The following is a 21,850-nucleotide window of genomic DNA, read 5'->3' as shown; positions in this document are numbered from 1 at the left end:
AAATATAAGCTACTTCACATGATATTATCCTTTTCTTTTTCTTCGCTCTCACTTAAAAGGTATTATCTTCCAGTGATGATGACCTTCCTTTGTTTTTTTCAGGAAGCATTGTAAGTGTTGGAGACCCGAAAAAGAAATATACAAGGTTTGAAAAAATTGGCCAGGGGTAAGTATTGCCAAGGCACAGGGGCTCAGTTTTGATTATAGTATTTCTGCCCATTTATTCATGTATGTTTGGTTATACAAGTTATCACTGGCATATTTTCCATAAGGCAGGGACTACAATTTGGTTGCCTCGTCTTCACACCTGGAGCTACCAATGTGAGCAACCATCAGTAATTCCCTGGCTCAGATCTCACCTCAACATCTTTGAGTATTCCACAGTATGGGAAAGATAAAATATTGCTGTTGTGTGCATCATGACAAATATATTTTATTGCAGAATAAAATTTTATTTATATGTGTTATTTTATCACACAGAAACTGGATTTGTTTGCAAATAACACTAACCCAAGGTTTGTTTAAGCCAAGGCTTGTTCAACAAAACACAAATTAATACAAGTTAGCCCCCAGACAATCAAAGAAGGAGTGGCTTCTTTCTTCAAAATTAGATCCCCTGCCCCCAGCCGTTCATTAAGTTTGGTGAGCATTTATAGTTTGAGCATTTGTGATGGGGTACAAGCAAACCATGGTTAAGGAAGGGTGTTGTTTTTTAATGTAATTCCATGCTATAGTTGAAAGAAATCAAGGTTCATGAGTCAACATCAAACCATAGTTTCAGATTGTGGTTTGTTGACAGTAAACAACCCATATTGGGCCTCTGGGCAGGGTTCACATGTAATGCTAACTCATGGTTTGACAAACCATAGTTTAATAAATCAGCATTTAGCATTGTGTGAGAACCAAACTGTAGTTTCATATTCAATCTCAAAATACTACTGACACCTGCCAGACCTATTTCTGTAGCCTGAAGAATGACATCTGGATATAAGCAGGTAGAAGGTTATCTAAATAAAATGCTCAAATCAAAATCCTCTGCACTTTAACTTTGGTTCTGCACTGACAACCATGAGTAAACAGGTTTTTTAAAAAATGTAAACAAATTGGATTAAACTTCCCTATTAGTCACAGAAAACACATTAGCATTAACATTGAAATGATGAATGGCATATCCAATGGAAACATTGCATTAAACCGAGGAATCCAGGCTGTGGGAGAAAAAAGTGAAATGCTCTTAAAATAATTTTGCTTGCTAATTAATATCCACAGTTCCAAACAACATTCTGGCATTGTAGAAAGACTGTTCAGTGCATGTCAGTGTTAAACATCTAATAACTCACCAGCTACTTAATTGACAGAATCTTTTCTAAAACTGGGCAACACACTTTGTAGCAGTGACCAGCAGGCATAAGTATGTGCTCATTTTTATTCATGTTCTTCCTGTTTGGCACCTCCACATATCTTGACGACACATTCTATTTTCTTGTAGAGCTTCAGGTACAGTTTATACAGCGATAGACGTTGCCACAGGGCAGGAGGTATGTGCAATGTTGGTGTCTGTTTCTTCTCTGCTTTTAAAATTCTGCCCAGTTTTCTCATACCGCTTGTAATACACTTGTACACACTTTTGGGTTATTGCCTGCCTCTGATGCAGAACTGCATCACTTGTAAGTAAGAATGGGGGAGAAATTGGGTTCAGATCACATTTAAAGGCAAACTTACCTAATTCACACTTTCCGAAACAGTATATGAACTGAAGTGTAGGCACCTTTGAAATATTCACAGTCTGAATTTTGCAGTGCTGAGCAATGTGAACTACAGGCAAGCAATGTGTACAAAAATGCATATATTAGTGGAAAATAACGTACATAAATGTGTTGCGTTAGGAAAAACTGCTTCCCAAAACCTGTGTATGGGGGGAAATGCAGCGGAGGTGGTATGGCTCTGAATACCACTTTTTGGGATCATGAGTATGGAGACCACAGCTGTTCTTGGGTCCTACCTGCAGGCATCCCATAGGCACCTGGTTGGCACCTGGTTAGCAACTGTGAAAACACGATGCTGGATGAGTTGGGCCTTTACCCTGATCCAGCTGGGACTTATCACCTGTTCCTAAGCTTGATGGGTCTTAGTACTGATTATGGTGGCTGTGGCAGAAGACATAATGGATCTGGCAACCTCTGTGATGGCACACAGTCTGTTGGTTGTGACTATATGTATTTGCAGCAGTCGATGTGACTTGCCCTCAGTGCTCATTTGCTGTAGAAGCAGGTGCTAAAATCCAGCTGCTAAGCCTGTCATAGTTAATACAATACCCTCCTATCTTTTTAGGTGCTGGGTGGTCTCATAATGGAGATTCTATACATATTAGTTCCAGTGATGCTAATTATTCTTAACACTTGGACAGACTCTTTGATTTCCAAAGTTTGCTATAAATATTAATTAAAGAAGGATCGCGGTTAAATATCTGGGATTTGTATTTAGGTAACACGGAGGTTAGTTGACCTCAAGAGTTAAAGCTAAGGGAGGGGGAATCAAACTGAAGGTCAAAGGCCTAACCTTAAGCTATGCAATTATGAGTCGCTTGTGTCACGCTCAGTACCATTCTGCATGTCGACCGAAGTGTGACCCATACAAAGCACTGAATGGGGAGGCCTCTGAACTTCTTTGAGTTTGACTAATGTTGAGTTGTCAGCTTAATGTTTGCACCTTTTTTCACAATTATGGTGAAGCCCAGTAGAAAGATCGGGGTTTTCAAGCTTGGAAAGAAAGAGAGGTTAAGGGGCAATCAACACTCATGCAAGTTTGGCTGTTGATATCAGCAAGATATACATTGCATTGACAATTATCAGTGCTGGAACACTAGATAAAGTTGAGCAGGATACCTCCAGGTATATAGTGGACTCTCAATTGCCAGTGATTTCAAAAAGAGATGGAACCCCCAGGAGTGCAGCTGAGACACTGTTTTACCCAGCATTTCATGGATAGCATTGGGTGTGTTTGCTTTTTAAAAATTCCCTTTTTGACCCTATTGATTGTGACCACAATCCAATATTCACACCATACAGCAGAAAATTCTTCTCCACCTCCTGTACATTTTATCCATTGGGTAGTATCCAAGGGCTTCTTCCCTCCTATGGAAAGAGTCTTCCTCCCAGGGCAGGTCTCCTTCTGTCAGAGCAACCCATTTACTGTGCATACTGGTTTCTGAAGCAAAGTGTGTTAGCACTTAACATAGCTATTTCCTAAGAATGTGAATCTGCTTGTTGTCATCATAGAACTGATGCAACTTAGATATATTCAACAACATTTACTGTGCACTATTTATAATGAATTCTTGGTAGTGGGAAGCTTAAGTTTTAGATCCAGATAAGTTCAAAGCTGAGGAGTGTGTGAATCCCTCCTCGTACTCACAGATTATCTCCATGCAAACTGTCCCCATACTTTTCTCCTCAGCTGAGCTTTAATACCAGCTTGGCTAAGAGAAAAAAAACTTAGCACAGAATGTACAGGGAGGTAAGTGGCGGGCGCAGAGTGCGCTTGGCTCCCCTCGCTCACATAACCTAAATATAGAGCACCCCCCGTCCTCTGGGTTGTATGTGACTTGAGGCAGGCCTAGAATTAAACCAGGTGTGGGAAAGCTTTGCCCATCCAGATGTTGCTGAACTACAACTCCTGTCAGCTCCAGCAAGCTTAGCCAATGGCCGGGGAGGATGGGAGCTGCATTTTGGCAACATCTGGAGGGCCACAGGTTCCCCACAACTTCTTTAAACCAATAAGTCTGAGAGATGGTAATAGTGACCCATGAAATCCCTGATTTGATTCTCACCTTTACCATGAGCTTCCTAAGTAACTTTAGATTCCCCCACCATTTGCAGCAAGGCCAGCTAACCTTACAGGGTTGCTGCAAGAATTGCAACTAAATTATGCATGTCAAGCACTTTGGAGACCAGGAAGTGCTATGCAAATGCTAAGTATTATAGTTATTACCTAATTTGCCCTCTTAATTAACTTGGTGCTGTTCTCAGCGGTTACCTATCTAGTTGCCTCCAGTCTATTGCACTTATTTTGTGCATGTTTTTTTTTTAATTGTTTGTTTTCTGAAGGGGAGGGTTCACTTAAAAACAGAAATTAAGTTTCATGAAAATGTCATTTCAGGTGGCTATAAAGCAAATGAATCTCCAGCAGCAACCCAAAAAGGAATTAATAATCAATGAGATCCTGGTCATGAGGGAAAATAAGAATTCCAACATAGTTAACTACTTAGATAGGTAAGTACCTTCAAGTGACCGTCTGATAATGGTTGCTAGGAAGCTTTGGATAAAAATGTGATCAGTGGTGGAGGCTGCACCACTAGGGCAAGTGGGCCATTGACCCATCAAGCTTGGTCTGTCCTCAGCCAGCCCCAACCTATTGCTTTGCTTACAACCAGTCTAGGAGGTCACACTGGCTCTGCCTATCATTGGCTCTTGGTCTGCCTACTGTTTGTGCTCCCTGTCCTCTTCCCTATCGGTTCCAATGAGCACCAGCCCCCACTGGTTTTGAAGGTTTGCTGTAAGCCACCTTGGGCACAGTTCCTTGTGGAAAGACAGCAAATGAGTAAATCAATCACTGGTGACCAAAGGATATTTGCTAGCTTCTTGGGTGTAACTGTTCATTTGTGGGAACTGTTAGGCCACAAGTGCCTCATTAGAAGCAGGTGCCAGCCTGAGCCTCTTCTTAACAGCTGCAAAGTGGAGAGGGAAGGCAGATTTCCAGGTGCTATTCTGCTGCAGTTTGGCCAGTATGCATCCAGAACCCCAGGGGAGAGGTGGGGACCATAAGAAAAATAAGTTAATAGCGTGGGGAGGGTGAAGCATTCCCTCCTGTCTGGTACCCATCAATACCTTCTGTTTCTTTGGTTTATTGGTGTAATGTTGTTTGTGGACCACAGCATTCAGACCACATTGAACTGATATTTTTTCCATATTCATCTACTAATGACTTCTTGAATTTGATGTCTCAGTTACCTTGTTGGTGATGAACTTTGGGTGGTAATGGAGTACTTGGCTGGTGGCTCTTTGACTGACGTTGTTACAGAAACCTGCATGGATGAAGGGCAGATAGCTGCTGTCTGTAGAGAGGTAAGTAATTTCATTCTGTGACAGCATGGTGGTCTTCAACCAACAGTTATGTTTATACATTGGCCTGCTTTGGATGCACATATCTTGGCTCATGAAGCTGAAATATATACTATCCAGTGCTTTTTGTGTGTGACAAAGTGTCACCAGTATGGAATGCCATTGCCTCTGGTTTTTTTTGCTGCCCATCACAACCATTTTGTGCTTGGACCTATGGCACTTTTATCAAGATTTGAGTACCGACACTTCATTTATTTGTTTGTTACCAAAACAAAAAGCACTGGGGCTATCCTTATGCCTATGTGCATTGTCCCTCCCCTCTTCCATTCCCAAGGCACTGTGGTTAATTCCAGAAATCTTTAGCCATATCTTTCCATTACATCTGAGCCAGGAAACCATGGTTACAAGGTTTGGAACAAGTGAGAACTTTACATTTCCTTCAAACCACGGTTTAAGGTCCTTGACTTGCTCTGAACCTTCTTAACCCTACTGTTGTGTGCAACCTTAGCTCTTCTCAGAGTGAGCCTATTAAAACGAGTGGCTATAAGTTATTCATGTTCATGGTCCTACTCTTGAGCTGAGCAAATGTTGGACCAACAACCCATTGTTTCCAGGTTTGACTATAGCTTAACTGAAGTCTTCTTACTGCAGCATACCAAGAGGAGAGGGGCAGTGGAGCATGAAGGCACAAATCCCATGCATTTCCCAATCTTTTAAGCTGAGATATTTACATACAAACCAGGCTGTTGCCACCTTTTGGCATGAGTATATCTGCTAGATAATGGTAGGAGGAGCTAGCCAGTTATACCCAAAGTAGCATTGCTCTAGGGTACTGTGGGGAGTTTAAAACCATGGTTTGTAATTTCCTGATGACCGAGGTGGGACAGAACAGATGCCACTGCCAAAGTATATGCCCACAGTTGTTGGATACTTCCTGTGGGAAGGGAGAACGATTTGGCCATTGAAGAGTGGATCTCTATTCAGCGAAGGAAGTGGTGGCAGTGCTGGGAAATGGGCTAAATGTACCAAGGTATGGTCTGAAGCTTCAAGAGGCCACCTGCTTGCTGAAGCTAAGCAGGTATGGGTCTTGACACCTGGGTGGGTGACCACCTGGAAGCCACATATATGCTACCTTGGAATGAAATAATGTGTGAGTGCCCATGTAGCAAGTTGCTCTTTTCGTAGCGTAAACTCTGTCATCTTACCATTCCTATAGAAATGAAAACAAAAAATGATTCGGCAATATACTTCACCTCCTCCATTTCCTAATAAGTCAGACCATAATCCTTGACTTGCACCATGCTCTTTTAAAAGTATCTTATTTATTATTTTCTAAATATCAGTGCCTGCAAGCTCTGGATTTCTTGCATTCAAACCAAGTGATCCATAGAGACATCAAGAGTGACAACATTCTTCTTGGGATGGATGGATCTGTCAAACTCAGTAGGTATTCTCTGTAAGGCTTTTGCCACTGTAGTTATTGTGGTGTGGTATTGTGGTGTGTTATCAGGGTAAAGTGGTGGTATATATCTCTCCCCTCCAATAAAAAAATAGTGCAAAAACAGGTGAGAAATGGTGCCAGTTTTGGTATCAAAGGGAGTTTCAGTTATTCCTTAACTCCCCATCTCTACATAATTATCCATGTGTAGCCACTTAGATAGGTGATCATGTACTCAGTGACATGCACATTCCATCGTATGTATTTTTCGAAAATTAAAAAAGCAGCTAGAATTGCATGAAAGTTTTAAGCACCTAGGATATGCAGTTTAGAATGCTTAATGTTGCATCTTCTCTTAAAATGTGCACTTTCGCATGCAGTTCCCAATAAAGTACACCACATCACAAAAATTTGGAGAGCATGTGAACCCATTGATAGCTACATTTTTGATACACAAGGCTGGGAACTGGCAAATTAGGTTGCTTTGCTTTAAATGCAGGTCTGATGGTTTTCTCCTCCATCCCTAACTGTCAGCACAGATATTTGACTGGTGCTTCTCTCATTGTGTTAGGGAGAAACTTTTCTAAAACATTCTAAGAGTCAGGGAGTTCTTCCTACCCCACTTATGTTGAGAAATATGTGTACGTGTGTGTGTATGTGTATGGTGCTCCCAGTAACACTTTTTGCTTCTCAGTTTTTTCTTCCTTTTCATAATTTTCAAATAATCTGTATTCTATGCTGCTGCTCTCTGAATCCTTATGAATTTGGATTTTGGTTTTTCTTTTTTGTTTTTGGCTCCCCAAAAATGGCCACAGGCCTAAACGTTTTAAGATTGCGGCAGAAAAGCACTTAAGACTTATCTCAGTACATAACAGGGCAGAATCCTATTCAGAGTAGACCCACTGAAATTAATGTGCATGACTAAGTTAGGTTCATTCATTTCAATGAATCTACTTCAAGTAGGACTAAAACCCTATGTGTCTTGGATATGCTTAAGAATATAAGAAGATGGATCAGACTGTGGGGAAAAGGATGCTAGAGAAGAGGCTCCAAAGTGATATTTCCCATGTTGTGATGGTGACACTTTGCTAATTTGTACCCAGGTTATAATGCAATTTCCTGTAGTCACCCGAGATTGTAGTATCAGCAGTGGTACACAGCTATTACTTACCCATTTACTTTCCTAGTTTTATGTGGAGATGCATGCTGCACGATGAAGCTGAGATTAAGCATTTTTAAGGTCCCATCCATTTGAGTGGGGGAAATGCTTACCACTGCTTACCTATTCCATTGATATCAGTTTGAGTTCCATGTGTGAAAATGGGGGCACAGCTCAGTGGCAAAGCACATGCAAAAGGTCTCTGGTTCACTCCTCAGCATCTCCAGGAAGGACTGGAGCAACTCCAGATCTCCTCCAACCACTACTGTGGGCCAATTTGAAAGGTGGGTGGGGCTGCCCAGTGGTCAATCACAGTGCTTTCAAACGGTGTAAGGTAAGCAAAGGAAGAAGGGTTTGCAGCAACCGTTGATCATAGAATCATAGAATTGTTGGGAGGGACTCTGGGAATCATTGAGTCCAACTCCCTGCAATGCAGGGATATGCAGCTGTCTCGTACGGTGATCGAACCTGCAACTTTGGCATTGTCAACACCATGCTCTAACCAACTGAGCTATCTAGGGGGACATGGTCCAAGGAGGAAGCCTGCCAAGCCTCATTTGACTTATGAGCTGGAGATTCTCATCTGCTGGTTTCGCTTGTTGAAATGCACCTTGCTATCCTTGCTTAATTTTTGCTGCGTTTCTCCTTTATCCTTCTTTTTCCAGTATGGATGTTGTCTTTGTTTGACAATTATCATATCGTTTTCCTCTCTGTTCTCCAGTCTGTCAGTGTTCTTCAGCCTCTCTTCCTCTTTATGCCAACTTCCCCACTTGCTCTTTCGTCTGCTTCTTCTGCTGGTTTCATACCGTTTCTGTAAGCCATCGTCTTTGCTTTTCCTTTGCTGCAGCTGACTTCGGCTTCTGTGCTCAGATCACTCCCGAGCAGAGTAAAAGGAGCACAATGGTGGGAACCCCCTACTGGATGGCTCCTGAAGTGGTGACAAGAAAGGCATATGGGCCCAAAGTGGACATCTGGTCTTTAGGGATCATGGCCATAGAAATGGTGGAAGGAGAACCTCCATATCTCAATGAAAATCCTCTCAGGGTAAGATCAAAAGTCCAGTATGCTTTTTGTTTTTTAAAAAACCATCCTAAATTGTAGACTGCATTGGGACTCACATTAGTGTCACAGGCTGATTGCACACTGGAGGCATCCAAGGTCCCAGGTGGATGGCAACAAAGACAGGGAGCTATCTCAGTTGTATCACCTCAATTGTGGATTGTTCTCAGGGAGGTTGGCAGCCTAATTCCATTCCATTTCTGGTTTTGGAAAGTTATTCTTTGGTTCCTTCAATTCCATTTTGCATGGTGGTTTTTTTATTGTTGTTGAAATAATGCACAAAAAGTCTGCACTTGAACTACAAAATTTCAATGCACTTTTTACGTAAAATACACATTTCCCTATGCATTCGTCCACAAATACACATTTTTAAGTCCGTTTTATGTAAAATGCTAATTTGTGTGTGTGTGTGCGTGTGCATTTTTTGTGTACTGAGACTGCATTGCAAAATCTGGAGAACTGTGTAATCATGCTTACACAGTAGTGCTCAGATCCACATTCAAGAATGGAAAGTTTTCTATTGCCCATATCTTTTTATTCATTGCATTTTCTTTTTGCAAAAGAAAAATGTTTCCAGTTTATTGGAGGATGGGATAAAAATCCTGAAATAAATACCTAAAGGAAGGAACAAGAAAAGCAGCCTCAAATAAATCAATGCAACTTACCGTTTTACCCTTTAGGCCTTGTATTTGATAGCTACAAATGGGACTCCAGAACTCCAGAATCCCGAGAGACTCTCTGCTGTTTTCCGAGACTTTCTGAACCGCTGCCTGGAGATGGATGTTGACAGGCGAGGGTCTGCGAAAGAGCTCTTGCAGGTAATGTGTTATGGGACGGAGAGAGCATTAAAGGGCACATTGTTTTCTTTTCTGTCCCCTACAGAAATGTCAAAATAGTTGGATTGTATGTGGGTTCCCACATCAGCTCTGTATTCACTGTGAAGGTGTTGTGCTGACTTGGAGGTACAGGGCCTTCCTGCATGATTTCTGCTCCTCCCACATGCCACACCCACGTTTTATGCATTATGAGAGCAGTGTGGAGATACTACCAAAATTATGGGATTTGTTCCCGCAAGATGTAGTGTGACAGTCACCAACTTGGATGGCTTTAAAGAAGGATTCAGTAAATTCAAGGGACATCAGGCTATCCATGGCTACCAACCACAATGGCTATGTTTTACCTCCACTGTCAGAGCCAGTATGCCTCAGTCTGAATACCAGTTGCCGGGAACCACAAGTGGAGAGAGTGCTGCTGCACTCAGGTTTTATTACTGGGCTTTGCATTGGCATCTGCCTGGTCACCATGAGAGCAGGATGTTAAACTAAATGGGCCTTTGGCCTGATCCAGCTCTTATGCTCTTAAGCATTTGCCATGCCCTTGGGGAGGGGAGTGTAAGGTTTTAGGTTCTAGATGACACTGAGTGTTGGTTCACACATATCGTTTGGTTATTCTACACTCGTTTACTGGATCCTAGTTTGCAGGAGCTCCTTGCTCTCCATATCCTGTTGCTCCCCTATATTTGACAGGGTGAAAGAGCATAAAATACAGTGTTATCAGTGGCAATCACCCACGCTATCTGGGCATAAACATACGATACGATACGATACGATATCTTTATTGTCATTGTCCCTTGCGGAACAATGAAATTGAAAACTACATAAAACTACATAAAAACTACATAAAACTACCACAAAACTACATAAAACTACATAAAACTACATAAAACTACATAAAACTACATAAAAACTACATAAAACTACATAAAAACTACATAAAACATTCAAAAACCCCTAAAAACTCTAAAACCCCATTTTAAAACACACTATACTGCAGAAACCCCTTATGCTGCATTTAGAACCAGAATTGCATTAGCGTAGAAACTGTTTTTCAGGCGGCTAGTCCTGGCCTTTATAACCCCATACCTTCTTCCAGAAGGCAGAAGCTGAAAGAGATCATTTCCGGGGTGCGTACTATCATGTGCTATCTCTGCTGCTTTCTTATGGCACCTGGCAGCATAGATTTGATCTAAGGTGGGAAGAGTGCACCCAATAATTCTCTCTGCAGTCTTTACAACCCTGGATAGCATTGTTTTTTCCCTGGCCGTGCAGCTCCCAAACCACACGCACAGACCATAAGTTAGTACGCTCTCTACAGTGCAATGGTAGAATGCCATCAACAGGTCCTTTGAGAGATTGTTTTTCCGGAGGATTCTCAGAAAATATAACCTCTGCTGTGCTCTCTTCACCAGGTCTTTGCTGTTCTCTCCCCAGGTTAGGTCGTCTCTCAACTCCATTCTCAGAAATCGAAACACTGAGACCTGTTCCACGCACTTCCCCTCAATAATAAGTGGCTGAATATTCAATTTACATTTCCTAAAGTCCACAATGATCTCTTTTGTTTTCTTTAAGTTAAGCAGTAAGTTTTTTTCCTGCACCACTCCCCCATCTGCTCAACTTCCTTCCTATAGGCCGTCTCCCCCTCTCCAGCCGTGATTAAACCAACCACCGTTGTATCACCTGCGAACTTAATGATCTTATTAGTGGGGTATTTGGGGGCACAGTCAGCTGTATAGAGCATGTATAAAAGCGGGCTCAACACGCACCCCTGAGGCGTGCCCGTATTCGTGATGAGATCCGCAGAGACGTGGGAACCCAACCTGACCCTTTGGGAACGGTTTGATAGAAAGTCTAATATCCACCTGCACAAACATGGTGGAAGTCCCAGGTCTAATAATTTGGGCACCAATCTATGCGGAAGAATAGTGTTAAATGCAGAACTAAAGTCTACAAATAACAGTCTCGCGTAGTTCCCTTGCTTCTCCAAATGAGTCAGGACAGCATGTAAAGCCATTGCCACAGCATCCTCTGTGGATCTCTTTGCCTTGTACGCAAACTGGTAAGGGTCAAGTCCCACTGGCAGACAAGATAAGATGCGCTTCCTCACCAGTTTTTCGAAACATTTCATTATAATGGGTGTCAGCGCCACAGGGCGAAAATCATTCAGACTGTCTATCTTTGATGTTTTTGGCAGGGGTATAATGGTAGCAGATTTCAGACAGGGTGGAACAGTGGCTTGGGGCAGAGACTGGTTAAAAATCTTCGTAAAGATTCCTGCCAGTTGGTCCGAACAATCTCTTAGCACCCTGCCAGCCACCCCATCCGGGCCCATAGCCTTCCTCGTGTTTACCTCCTTTAATATTCGCCTCACTTCTCCCTCTTCCACCCTGGCAGCATTTCCTGTAGGTAGTGACACCAATAGCTCTGGCATCCCGGTTGGAGTCACTGTTGATGTCACCTCAAATTGGGCAAAGAAGGTATTCAACTCTCCCACCAAGGAAGCAGTACTCTCTACCACTGATGAATTCCTTGATTTATAACCAGTCAGATGTTGGACTCCCTGCCGCATTTGTCTAGTATCATGATTTCTCAGATGGTCCTCAATTTTTCCTCTGTACTCCGCTTTTGCTTTCCTGATACCCCTCTTCAAGTTCGCTCTTTCTATGCCATACAATACCCGGTCCCCAGTTCTAAAAGCAGAATTTCTGGCCTTCAATAATCTCCTAACCTCTCCTGTCATCCAGGGCTTCCTATTCGGATACAACTTAACATACTTTTCCCTGGTGACATTTGCTGTGCAGAATCTAATATAATCCAGGACCGTTGATGTATAAGTTTCTAGATCTTGATGGTCGAAGATATTCCAGTCGGTCTCCTGGAAACAGTCCTGCAGTTGCTGAGAGGCTCCCTCAGGCCACACCGTAACCATCCATGTTTGTATCTGGCCTTGTTTCCTGAGGGGTGTGTATACTGGTGTCAGAAGCAGGGACACATGATCTGAACCACCGAGGTGCGCCAAGGTCTTGACCTCATATGCCCGTCTAATGTTCGTATACACCTTGTCAACATCTGGGTGTTATGTGTATTCACCCTATTCAAAAATTACACTCATGCATGAACATCTAGTGGCTTTGGAAGTGGTTGTGGTTGGCATCTGTCTGTCTTGAGAGACAGTGGAGTGTGCCTCCAGGGGTGAATTCAAACCAGATAGTGACCTCTCCAGGGTGCAAGCCTGGACAGTGTATATGGAGTTCCTGGGTTGCCCAGATAACAAGACCCCTTCTCGGTGTATTAGCTGGGCAGAGTGGCAAAATACTGTCATCTCTCAATTACAGATGTGGAAGTATATTAGCTTCAATATCTTAAACATGGTAGCTGGTTCTGTTGCATGCACTGGGTGATATGAAAGCTCTGCTTACGGTGTTAGATTTCTAGTGCCTCACTCACACATGCATTGAAGTGCCAGTTATCACATGTGTAGATGATGCCTGGTAGGATGGAATTTTTCCAGACAAGTGCAGACCACTGAAGTCCAGAAGTGGTTGCAGGATAAAGCGCAACAGGAAGTATCACTTACATGAAAAACGAGCACAGTGCCATCAGGATTCTAGCCAAAACTGACCCACTCAGAAACAAAAGGGAAGGGCTGTATCTCAATGATTAGAGCACCTGCATTGCATGCAGAAGGTCCCTGATTCAATCCCGGACATCTCCTGGTGGAGACTGCCTGCCTGAAACCCTGGAGAGCTGCTGCCAGGCAGCATAAACAATACTGAGCTTGATGGACCAATGCTCTGACCCAAGAACACAGGAAGTTGGTTTATACTAAGTGCCAGTATGCTGGGTGTGGATAATGTTTTAATTTTTTTTTTAATATGTGTGTGTGTGTGTATAATGAAATGGTTTTATATATGCTTTTATTGCCTATGCTTTTTACTGCTAAATCGCTTTGAGATATTTCATAGGAAGCAATACATAAACAGAAACAAATAATTAAGTTTGCAGACAAAAAACAAAGAAAAACTTTTAGAAAAAACGCAAAGGGGACCACCCCCAACCACAACAACCATTCCAAACAGCCCAGTGGGGACTGAGCATGCTCAGTAACGATGGAATGTGGTGACTGTTGGAAAAGAAAAGAAAATAGCATGGCAGAGGAGCAGAATGTCCTGCTTTCAGGGAGTTGCTGGCTAGAACCCTGAACAGGAGCACTCCTCCTAGGAGAGAGGATGCACTGCAACATTTTGCTTGTCTAGCCAGCCACCTGTCTGTCCGCCTGTCAGATAAATAACAGTTTTCTTCTTCCTTTCAGCACCCGTTTTTAAAACTGGCCAAGCCGCTCTCCAGCCTGACTCCCTTGATCATCGCAGCCAAGGAGGCCATAAAGAACAGTAGTCGCTAGAGCGCTGAGCCGCGTGTGCCCAATTCCTCTACGGCAAGACTGGACAAATACTAAGTAGAGCCTCAGACTCTTCTGCCGGAGGATGGGCAGGCAGAAACCGACACTCTCACAGTCCACGGGGGGAGGGAGGGAGGCAGCAGCCTTCTGCCCCTTCCCCTGGAAAAGAAACCTATCACGTATCTTTTTCCCACTCTACAATTCCCCAATTTATTTCTGAATGGGAGCCTGATTGAGAGGGGCAGGACTGGAAGCCTCTGTGCTCTTTTGGCTGTTTCCAGAGCACCGATGGCACAGCCCAACCAGCACTCAACCAGGCAGAAGTGATAGGCCCAAACATCCTGCCCTCCCCGTTTTTGATTTTTGTTTTTTGTTTTTGTGGGGCAAGGGGGGCTGAATTTGTGGCCTCTTTCACCCTGGTTGTTGGGAGAGACCCAAACTGTTTGCAAACCACTGGTCTGTTTGCTTGTCATGAGATGAGGAGGATCATGAAGGAGCTTGCTTTATTTAACCAAAAGAAAAAGAAAGAATCATAGAACCATAGAAATATAAGGGGCCCTGAGGGTCAAGAAAGAAAGAAAGAAAAATTAATACTAAATCAAGAAGCAGGTCAGTCTCAGCATCCTCTCTGAGAGTTTATGCTTCGAAATACAGAATACAGATAGCGATTGCATTCCTGGACAGCCTGGCGAGGGTGTCATGAATATTGGTGCTTTTGTGTTGGTGAGTTTTCCCTTCCCAAAGCAAAACAGACAAATAGAATCATATAAACCACATTTATGTAACACTGCTGTTGTGAGTATGTGGCAGTGGGACCATTCTTGCCTGGTGTCCATTCGCTTCTCCATAATGCTGAGCAGCTCCTCTCCGAAGGACTGAAACAGAAGGCCACCTTTCTGCTTCTTATTCCATAGCTGCTCCATAGATTGGTGGAACTGGACTCACTGTCCCCAGTTTAAGATAACACCCCAGTGCTAACCACACACACAAACTTGGGAGAAATTCCCTTTGATTTCAGGACAGCAACAAGGCAGGCCATCACCTCCATCCATGATGGTGCTGCCTTGAAGGACAGAATCTCATATAATGTTAGTGTAATTGAATCTAGGAGGAAGATGGGGAATCTGTGGGCCTCCAGATGTTGTCGGACTACAACTCCCACCATCCATGACCAGCAGTCATGTTCATCACAATGGCTGCTGAGAGCAAGTGTGGTGTAGTGGATAAGAGCGGTAGACTCGTAATCTGGTGAACCAGGTTCAATTCCCCGCTCCTGCACATGCAGCTGCTGGGTGACCTTGGGCTAGTCACACTTCTTTGAAGTCTCTCAGCCCCACTCACCTCATAGAGTGTTTGTTGTGGGGGAGGAAGGGAAAGGAGAATGTTAGCCGCTTTGAGACTCCTTCAGGTAGTGATAAAGCGGGATATCAAATCCAAACTCTTTTTCCTCTTCTCTTCTTTTGATGGGAGTGGGAGCTCAACTCAACTCAACTGCAGGTTCCCTGTCTCTAGTCTAAGGGAAATCCATTCTCATTATGATGCTGTTAATGGAATTTGTCATTTCCCCTAGAAAACTGAAAGCCACCAGACTGCATATCTAGCAATCCCATTGAATAGGCTTTGGAAAGGGGCTAATAATAATGAAGAATTCCACAAGACTGTTGTGTCTACTGTAAGGTTCGGCCTTCTTGAACATTACCGCCCATGCAGAATGGGAAATGTGACTGAAAATAAGTAGTTAAGACAACAGGAACTGCAGCAGTATACAGCTTGGTGGGAAGATTTCTTTCTTCTCTCTTCCCACAAGCCTGTTGTGATCTGTGACCTGAATTGCAGAAGATTGAATCTTGAACATCTAGACTCCCTGCAGTCTAGCTTCGACTGTGAATATTTGTTAAAGCAGCATATTAGCTTTTGTTTAAACAATTAGTTTTTCTGTTTCCTCCAACCTGAGTTGGGCAGATCTAGTTATCTTTTCTCAAAAAGAAAGAAAGAAAAAAAGGTTGGTTTGGAATCCTTATTTCTAGAGTTGCCAGATATTTTACTGCCTTTCCTCCCCACCCCTGCATTTCTGAGAGCAGCTCAGTCTGCTGAAATTAGCAATGGATAATCATACTTGTCTCTGTGCTCTGAGAAGCTTCACCTCCTGATTCCTGTGCATCAAGCTGCTCTTAAAAGTACAGGAATTGCCCAGGCTGTGGATAGTCTTACTTGTTGCCAGAAGTGACTTGCTGGGAGGGGGGGGGGTGAAGCTGCTTTTCTAGCCTACTGGCAAGTGGGTCACTGTTGTTTTCCAGGAGAGGGAAGAGTGAGGCGGTGGAGAAGTCAGCATGGTGCAAACACATTGGTGGAGCCAATGCTGACCTCCCCACCATCTCTCCCTCCTAGTGAGCAACAGCAACCTGTTGGGAAGTTAGCAAGAGTGGCTGTGCAGTGAGCTACTTCCACTTGTTCCTTATTTTAAGAACAGTGCTGTGGGCAGTGCTAAGCCTGCTGTTGCTGGGAGTGTGTACAGACGGGAGATTGCTTGCAGTCCAGGGAGGAAGACAAAAGGAGGAGGAAGAGGGCAATAGGTTTAAATTTTTGATGTTTATGCTTTTCAGAGGCAGGGACAGTCATCATCTCTTGGAAGTGCCCCATTTGACATGCTGTATCCACCTTTGGGTGCATTTCATCCCATCTCAGCCATTCTCCATTCTAGTTCAGTGCCGCTCTCTGTGTTGTAACTGTTCTTAATGTTGCCCATTGGTGGCAGCAACAGTGCTGCCGCCTTCTGTCTTTGTTTCATGGGGACTGTGCTGAAGAAGTGCTGCATTTTTTATGATAACTCTCTTTCTGCTGATGCTAAGATGTTGCTCTATTGGGGATCGGGGTCCCTCTGGAAAACAATGTGGCAACTTTCTAGATTTTAATTTTATTTTAAATCTGCCTAGATATCTAGATATATTTTTTATTTTACTTGACTGTAGAAAGATGCATTGCTGCTTAAGGACACTCTGTAATTTGGGAAATGGGCCAAAGTGTCAATCACCCACTATTTTACTAATCTATCCAATAAAAACTGTTTTGCCAGCAAATTAGCACTGAGGTCTGATAACCTCATGAGCTCCGGTCTTTGTCAGGCTCCATCCCTCATCTTCAAGATTCCTCCCTGGTGGTGACATTACTCTCTAGATCAGGCTCTGCCAAACTGGTATCCTCCAGAACGTTAAAGGTTCGATATTCTCTGGCCTCCAGCACTAGGGCTGTTGCGATAGCTTAAGGGCAAGAATAATGGTTGCAGAATATGAAACGAGCACAACATTTGTGCTAGCAGAAGCTTCTTGTGCAAAAGGTGGGATCAGGGCTACAGGAATATGTTGTGCAATCAGCCACGAGAACCATACTGGCTTCCTGCACCATCTCTATCACAACAGCCATTCCACTAGGGCAACCAGTGCACCACTAAGGGACTTTAACACAGCACTACATTGAATTCCCACCTGTGACTTCATCTCCTACCCACCCTAGCCTGTATAGTTCTGTTGGCTGGGGGATAGTGTGGATGGTAGTAGGAAGTATCAGGTTGATGAAGATTGGTCTAGATTATTCCCTGGTTCCTACCCACAACCTTCCAGAACCTTCCTTTGCCCTTACCTGCCAGGTTCTCCAACTGGGTCCGTTGCCAGAACCTCCAACAAAAGGGCAGCGTTACTTTTGAAATACCAAATCCATTGTTGATCCAGGTAGGGAAAGTTCAGTTCCCACAATCTGTAACCTATAGAGGACATTCTCGTCACACCACTGTGAGGGTCTAGAAGATACATGCATTGTGGATGAAAAGGGGTGTGTGTGTGTGTGTGTGTGTGTGTGTGTGTGTGTGTGTGCATCCACCCACAAGCAAACTCTCCATGCTCATATTTGTGTACCAACATCTAAATCCTCCTAATATGAAATATTTTGATACCACTGGATTTAGAGCAGGAGTGGGGGGAGGGACTGGATCCTTATCTCCCCCACACCCCGTGGGCCAAGTCTGACAGGTGGGTGGGGTCAACCCCTGCCAATCATCTGACATCACAACACCAGGCGGCTTGTTTTTCCATAGTGCTGTGCTGATCAGTTGTTTGACAATGCCTGTAAATCCCCTTTGAGCCCTGCCACCTCTTAAGCTAGCCCATACCTGACAAATAAGATATCTGGTGTAGGGCAGGTGAGCATCACCTGGACAAAACAGGGAGACGTTCTTGGCCTAATTTGGCCTGCAGGCCTTAGTACCAGGTGCCTGCCTTTCTCTTCTTTGCAGCTGGCCACATGCTACAGCACCTGCAGACAGAGTGGGCCGGCTGCATCATGCAGCTGATGCTGGAAGTGCGCAGGGCAGAACTGTGTGCTTACCATGCAATCTTTTCTGTGTCCATTAAGTGAGCCCGCTACCCTCAAGCACACTATCCCATTGCCCGTCCTGAATAAAAATTCACCTCCCAGCCTCTGAACATGGAATGAGTGGTGGTGGTTGCCATCTGGTCTTCTTCATGCAGCAAAATGTCATGGGTCAGTGTTTAAGAAGCTAATATTGGGTCACACTTAGTGTTGAGTCACACTCAGTGTTAAGAAGATAAGGAGAGTTCCTGCTGGATCAGGCCAGTGGTCCATCTCATCCAGTGTCCTGTTCCCACAATGGCCAACCAGGTGCCTGTGGGATACCTATAAGCACAGAAGCACTCCTCCTTTGGTTTCCAGGGAAGCATTACAGCTTCCAACCTTGGAGGCATAACATAGCCATCACATTGGGGCACACTGAATATTGATAGATTCAGTACAAGCAAAGAGGATGTACTTGACACAGCTCACACTTAAAACTACAGAATGTGCTTATTATATAATAACAAATTTAAGGGGTCTTAGTTAAATTCACACTAGAAATGAGTACAAGCCATGATGGCTGTGACCCAGTTCCACTGTTGCGGGAGGGCAGTGTACCAGTTGCTAAGAATCATAGGTGGGGAGAATACTGGAGCACTTGGGTCCTGCTCGTGGGCTTCCCATAGACATATGGCTGGCCCCTGTGAGAATGGGGTCTGATACAGTAGGCCTCTTTTTATGTTCTCATGTGGTGACCCGGCCACCTAGAGTTCCCACAAAGGCCTACAAGCAATGATAGATCAATTCCCCCAACCTCCAGGTTTGATTTGGAATGGGGTCATTGCAAATAAATTAGGCCCTATTTGACTTGGGCCTATATTAAGTTCCATTTCAATATAAGGTCTCATTGTGTCCCATGGAAGATGCTAAGACCCATGTTAGCCATAGATCCTTGCAGGTAGGGCACTCCCGTGAGCTTTTGCAGTAACATTGCAAGTGCAACAACCCATTGAAGAAATAGTTCCCATTGATCTTGATTACTCCACACAAAATGTAGATCCCATAAATTTTTCTATCTGAGACAATGCCAAGGCAATACTGAGGGTTGTTGTCCTCAATATTTCAGCCACTTTGTAAGTTTGGAAGGGGAAGGGAAGTGCCGAAGTTACATCAGGAAGGAATGGCACTAGGCCAAACGTATCATTAAAAGGTAAAGGTAAAGGGACTCCTGAATGTTAGGTCCAGTCGCGGACTCTGGGGTTGCGGCGCTCATCTTGCTTTATTGGCCGAGGGAGCCGGCGTACAGCTTCCGGGTCATGTGGCCAGCATGACTAAGCTGTTCTGGCGAACCAGAGCAGCGCACGGAAACGCCATTTACCTTCCCGCTGGAGTGCTACCTATTTATCTACTTGCACTTTGACGTGCTTTCGAACTGCTAGGTTGGCAGGAGCAGGGACCGAGCAACGGGAGCTCACCCCGTCGCGGGGGTTTGAACCGCCGACCTTCTGATTGGCAAGACCTAGGCTCTGTGGTTTAACCCACAGCACCACCCGCGTCCCTTAAACCTATCATTAGGCCAAGCCTAAATGTCCAAATGTGTCTGGCTTAGCTCATAGTGGGCTCAGGCTTTCCAAACCAGGAGGTTTGGAAGATGGCAGCTCATTTAAAATTGACATCAGTTGCATGTTCAGTGACATGGCACAGTTCAGGCTTCCTTAACATCCAGTAATTCAAGCTTCAGGAGTAATATGACATACACACCCCTTTTTCCAAAGTGCATTTCACCCCTTCTTATCCATATTGAAAAGAAAATGCTTTGCATACATTTGCATATGTTTCATTTTCCCGTCCATTTATTTTACATTCTCCTTCATGCACCTAAATGTGGATGATAACAAAACTGTCCAATCAAACAATACTACCTGCACATGCAAAATAGCATTAGCACAGACTTTTCAGATGTAGGTCTGTTTCAATTCATAGGCCTAAAATTTCATTTTACTTTTTAAGAGATATTCATTTGGCTACCCTAACTGTCCAGATCAAGCTCTCTTCTTTCCCTAATCCAGCAGGCTGCATTCAAAACAGGCATGGCTACAAGTATGTAGCCCCATTTTTAAAAACAAAAGAAAAATACACTGGGATCCAGCTGTTCCTGGGGGGAAAAGGGAGAGGAGTGGTCAAAATTAGCCCCTCAAATTTCCCACACCAAATAGTTAGTTGATGCACAAGGTCCTTGCCTCTTGTGTGGTTTGGTTGGCACAAGTTCATCCATTGACTCATCATCATGCATTCCCTGATCCTAGCACTCCACAGCACTCCAAACCCTGCATTGGGTTGGCCCTAAGTGATACATCACAATTCTTGTTAGCATCTATTTTTAAAAATTAAGTCCTGTGGACACATGCCACAGGGAAGGGTCATGGATGAGTAGTAGAGCATCTGCTATACCCACAGAAGGTCCCAGGTTCAATCCTTGACATTTCCCATGTTGAGCTGGGGAAGACTATTGCTTGAAGCCCTGGAGAGCTGCTTCCAGTCATTGCTGAGGTAGCTGGACCAATGGCCTGACTCTGCATAAGGCAGTTTCTTGTGCACCTGTGAAATGTACCTCTGAAAGCCCCGCATAAGCAAATGTGATCTGTTCAATATCCCTTTTGCAAAGGAAGTTGCCTAGGAGACCTTTAGGGTGGATTGTGCCCTTAGACTTTAGCCCCTCCTCATAGGGAACAGTGGTCTGACCTCCACATAAATTCCCTCTGTCACAGCATGCGGCACTGAACCTTTGAGTGATTTATTCATTTACATAAGGTGGCTGTGGTGTCTTCATTTTTTTTGCTTTCAATTTTCTACCATTTTTTAATGGTGACAACATAGCCGTGTGCAGGTGACACACTTAGACTCTGGACTTCAAAAATTATTATTATTATCTGATTAATTTAAAATATTTTCAGGTCACTTTTTCTGGACCAATGTCCATCCAGAACTGCTTAACGTCAAAACAAAAGGTTAAAAGCAGTGCATAGTATAAAACAGTACACAGCTTTAAAACTTTGAATGCTACAAATCAACACTTAAACCATAAAGAATTGGGGCAGGGGAAAGTAATCAAATCAGACCATCACCCAGCTGACAAACATCAGGCCTGGAAGACCTGCTGAAACAGATAAGACTCCATAGCCTTCAAAAAAACAAAAAACCACTCACAGCATAGAGGTTTGGCCTCAGTCCAGTGGGAGGATGTTCCACAGATGTGGGAATGATAGAGAAGGACTTATCCCTTGTCACCTTAAAGTACCATCCTCTCCCACCCCACCCCACCCCACCCCACCCCCATCGTTCAGATGATAGCATGTATTACTCAAAATATGGTAGGCCAGCACCACTGTGTTTGGGGCCCTCTAGTTCATTGGGGCCACAAGATATCCTTCTTGTATGGCATTAATTCCAGAGGATCAGCAGGTGTGAATAAAAACCAGGGATGGTATTCAGCTA

The 21,850-nt window shown here is 43.8% G+C and overlaps 1 protein-coding gene and 1 long non-coding RNA gene across 9 annotated transcripts in view; one reads left to right on the top strand and one right to left on the bottom strand.

Annotated features, from left to right (window-relative positions):
- Positions 1 to 17,091, top strand: part of PAK3 (p21 (RAC1) activated kinase 3) — an 84,094-nt gene extending 67,003 nt beyond the window's left edge. For all 8 annotated transcript variants that reach the window (XM_080990544.1, XM_080990545.1, XM_080990542.1 and 5 more), the window contains 8 exons: positions 103 to 166; positions 1,490 to 1,538; positions 4,159 to 4,271; positions 5,006 to 5,123; positions 6,464 to 6,563; positions 8,565 to 8,761; positions 9,457 to 9,594; positions 13,925 to 17,091. In XM_080990544.1, coding sequence (XP_080846670.1) covers positions 103 to 166; positions 1,490 to 1,538; positions 4,159 to 4,271; positions 5,006 to 5,123; positions 6,464 to 6,563; positions 8,565 to 8,761; positions 9,457 to 9,594; positions 13,925 to 14,014 — 869 coding nt within the window. In that variant the 3' untranslated portion in view covers positions 14,015 to 17,091. The remainder of the gene's footprint in view (positions 1 to 102; positions 167 to 1,489; positions 1,539 to 4,158; positions 4,272 to 5,005; positions 5,124 to 6,463; positions 6,564 to 8,564; positions 8,762 to 9,456; positions 9,595 to 13,924) is intronic.
- LOC308468417 lies at positions 16,783 to 18,883 on the bottom strand. The gene is made up of 2 exons (XR_013981646.1): positions 18,312 to 18,883; positions 16,783 to 18,252 (listed from the first exon to the last, which is right to left on the bottom strand). It is a non-coding gene; the product is annotated as an uncharacterized lncRNA (long non-coding RNA).
- Positions 18,884 to 21,850: the final 2,967 nt, after the last annotated feature.

This window comes from Podarcis pityusensis, assembly GCF_964106645.2.
Source record: "Podarcis pityusensis genome assembly, chromosome: Z".
Lineage (NCBI taxonomy): Eukaryota > Metazoa > Chordata > Lepidosauria > Squamata > Lacertidae > Podarcis > Podarcis pityusensis.
The sequence above is the reverse complement of the archived record's forward strand: the minus strand, read 5'-3'. Positions and strand labels throughout refer to the sequence as shown.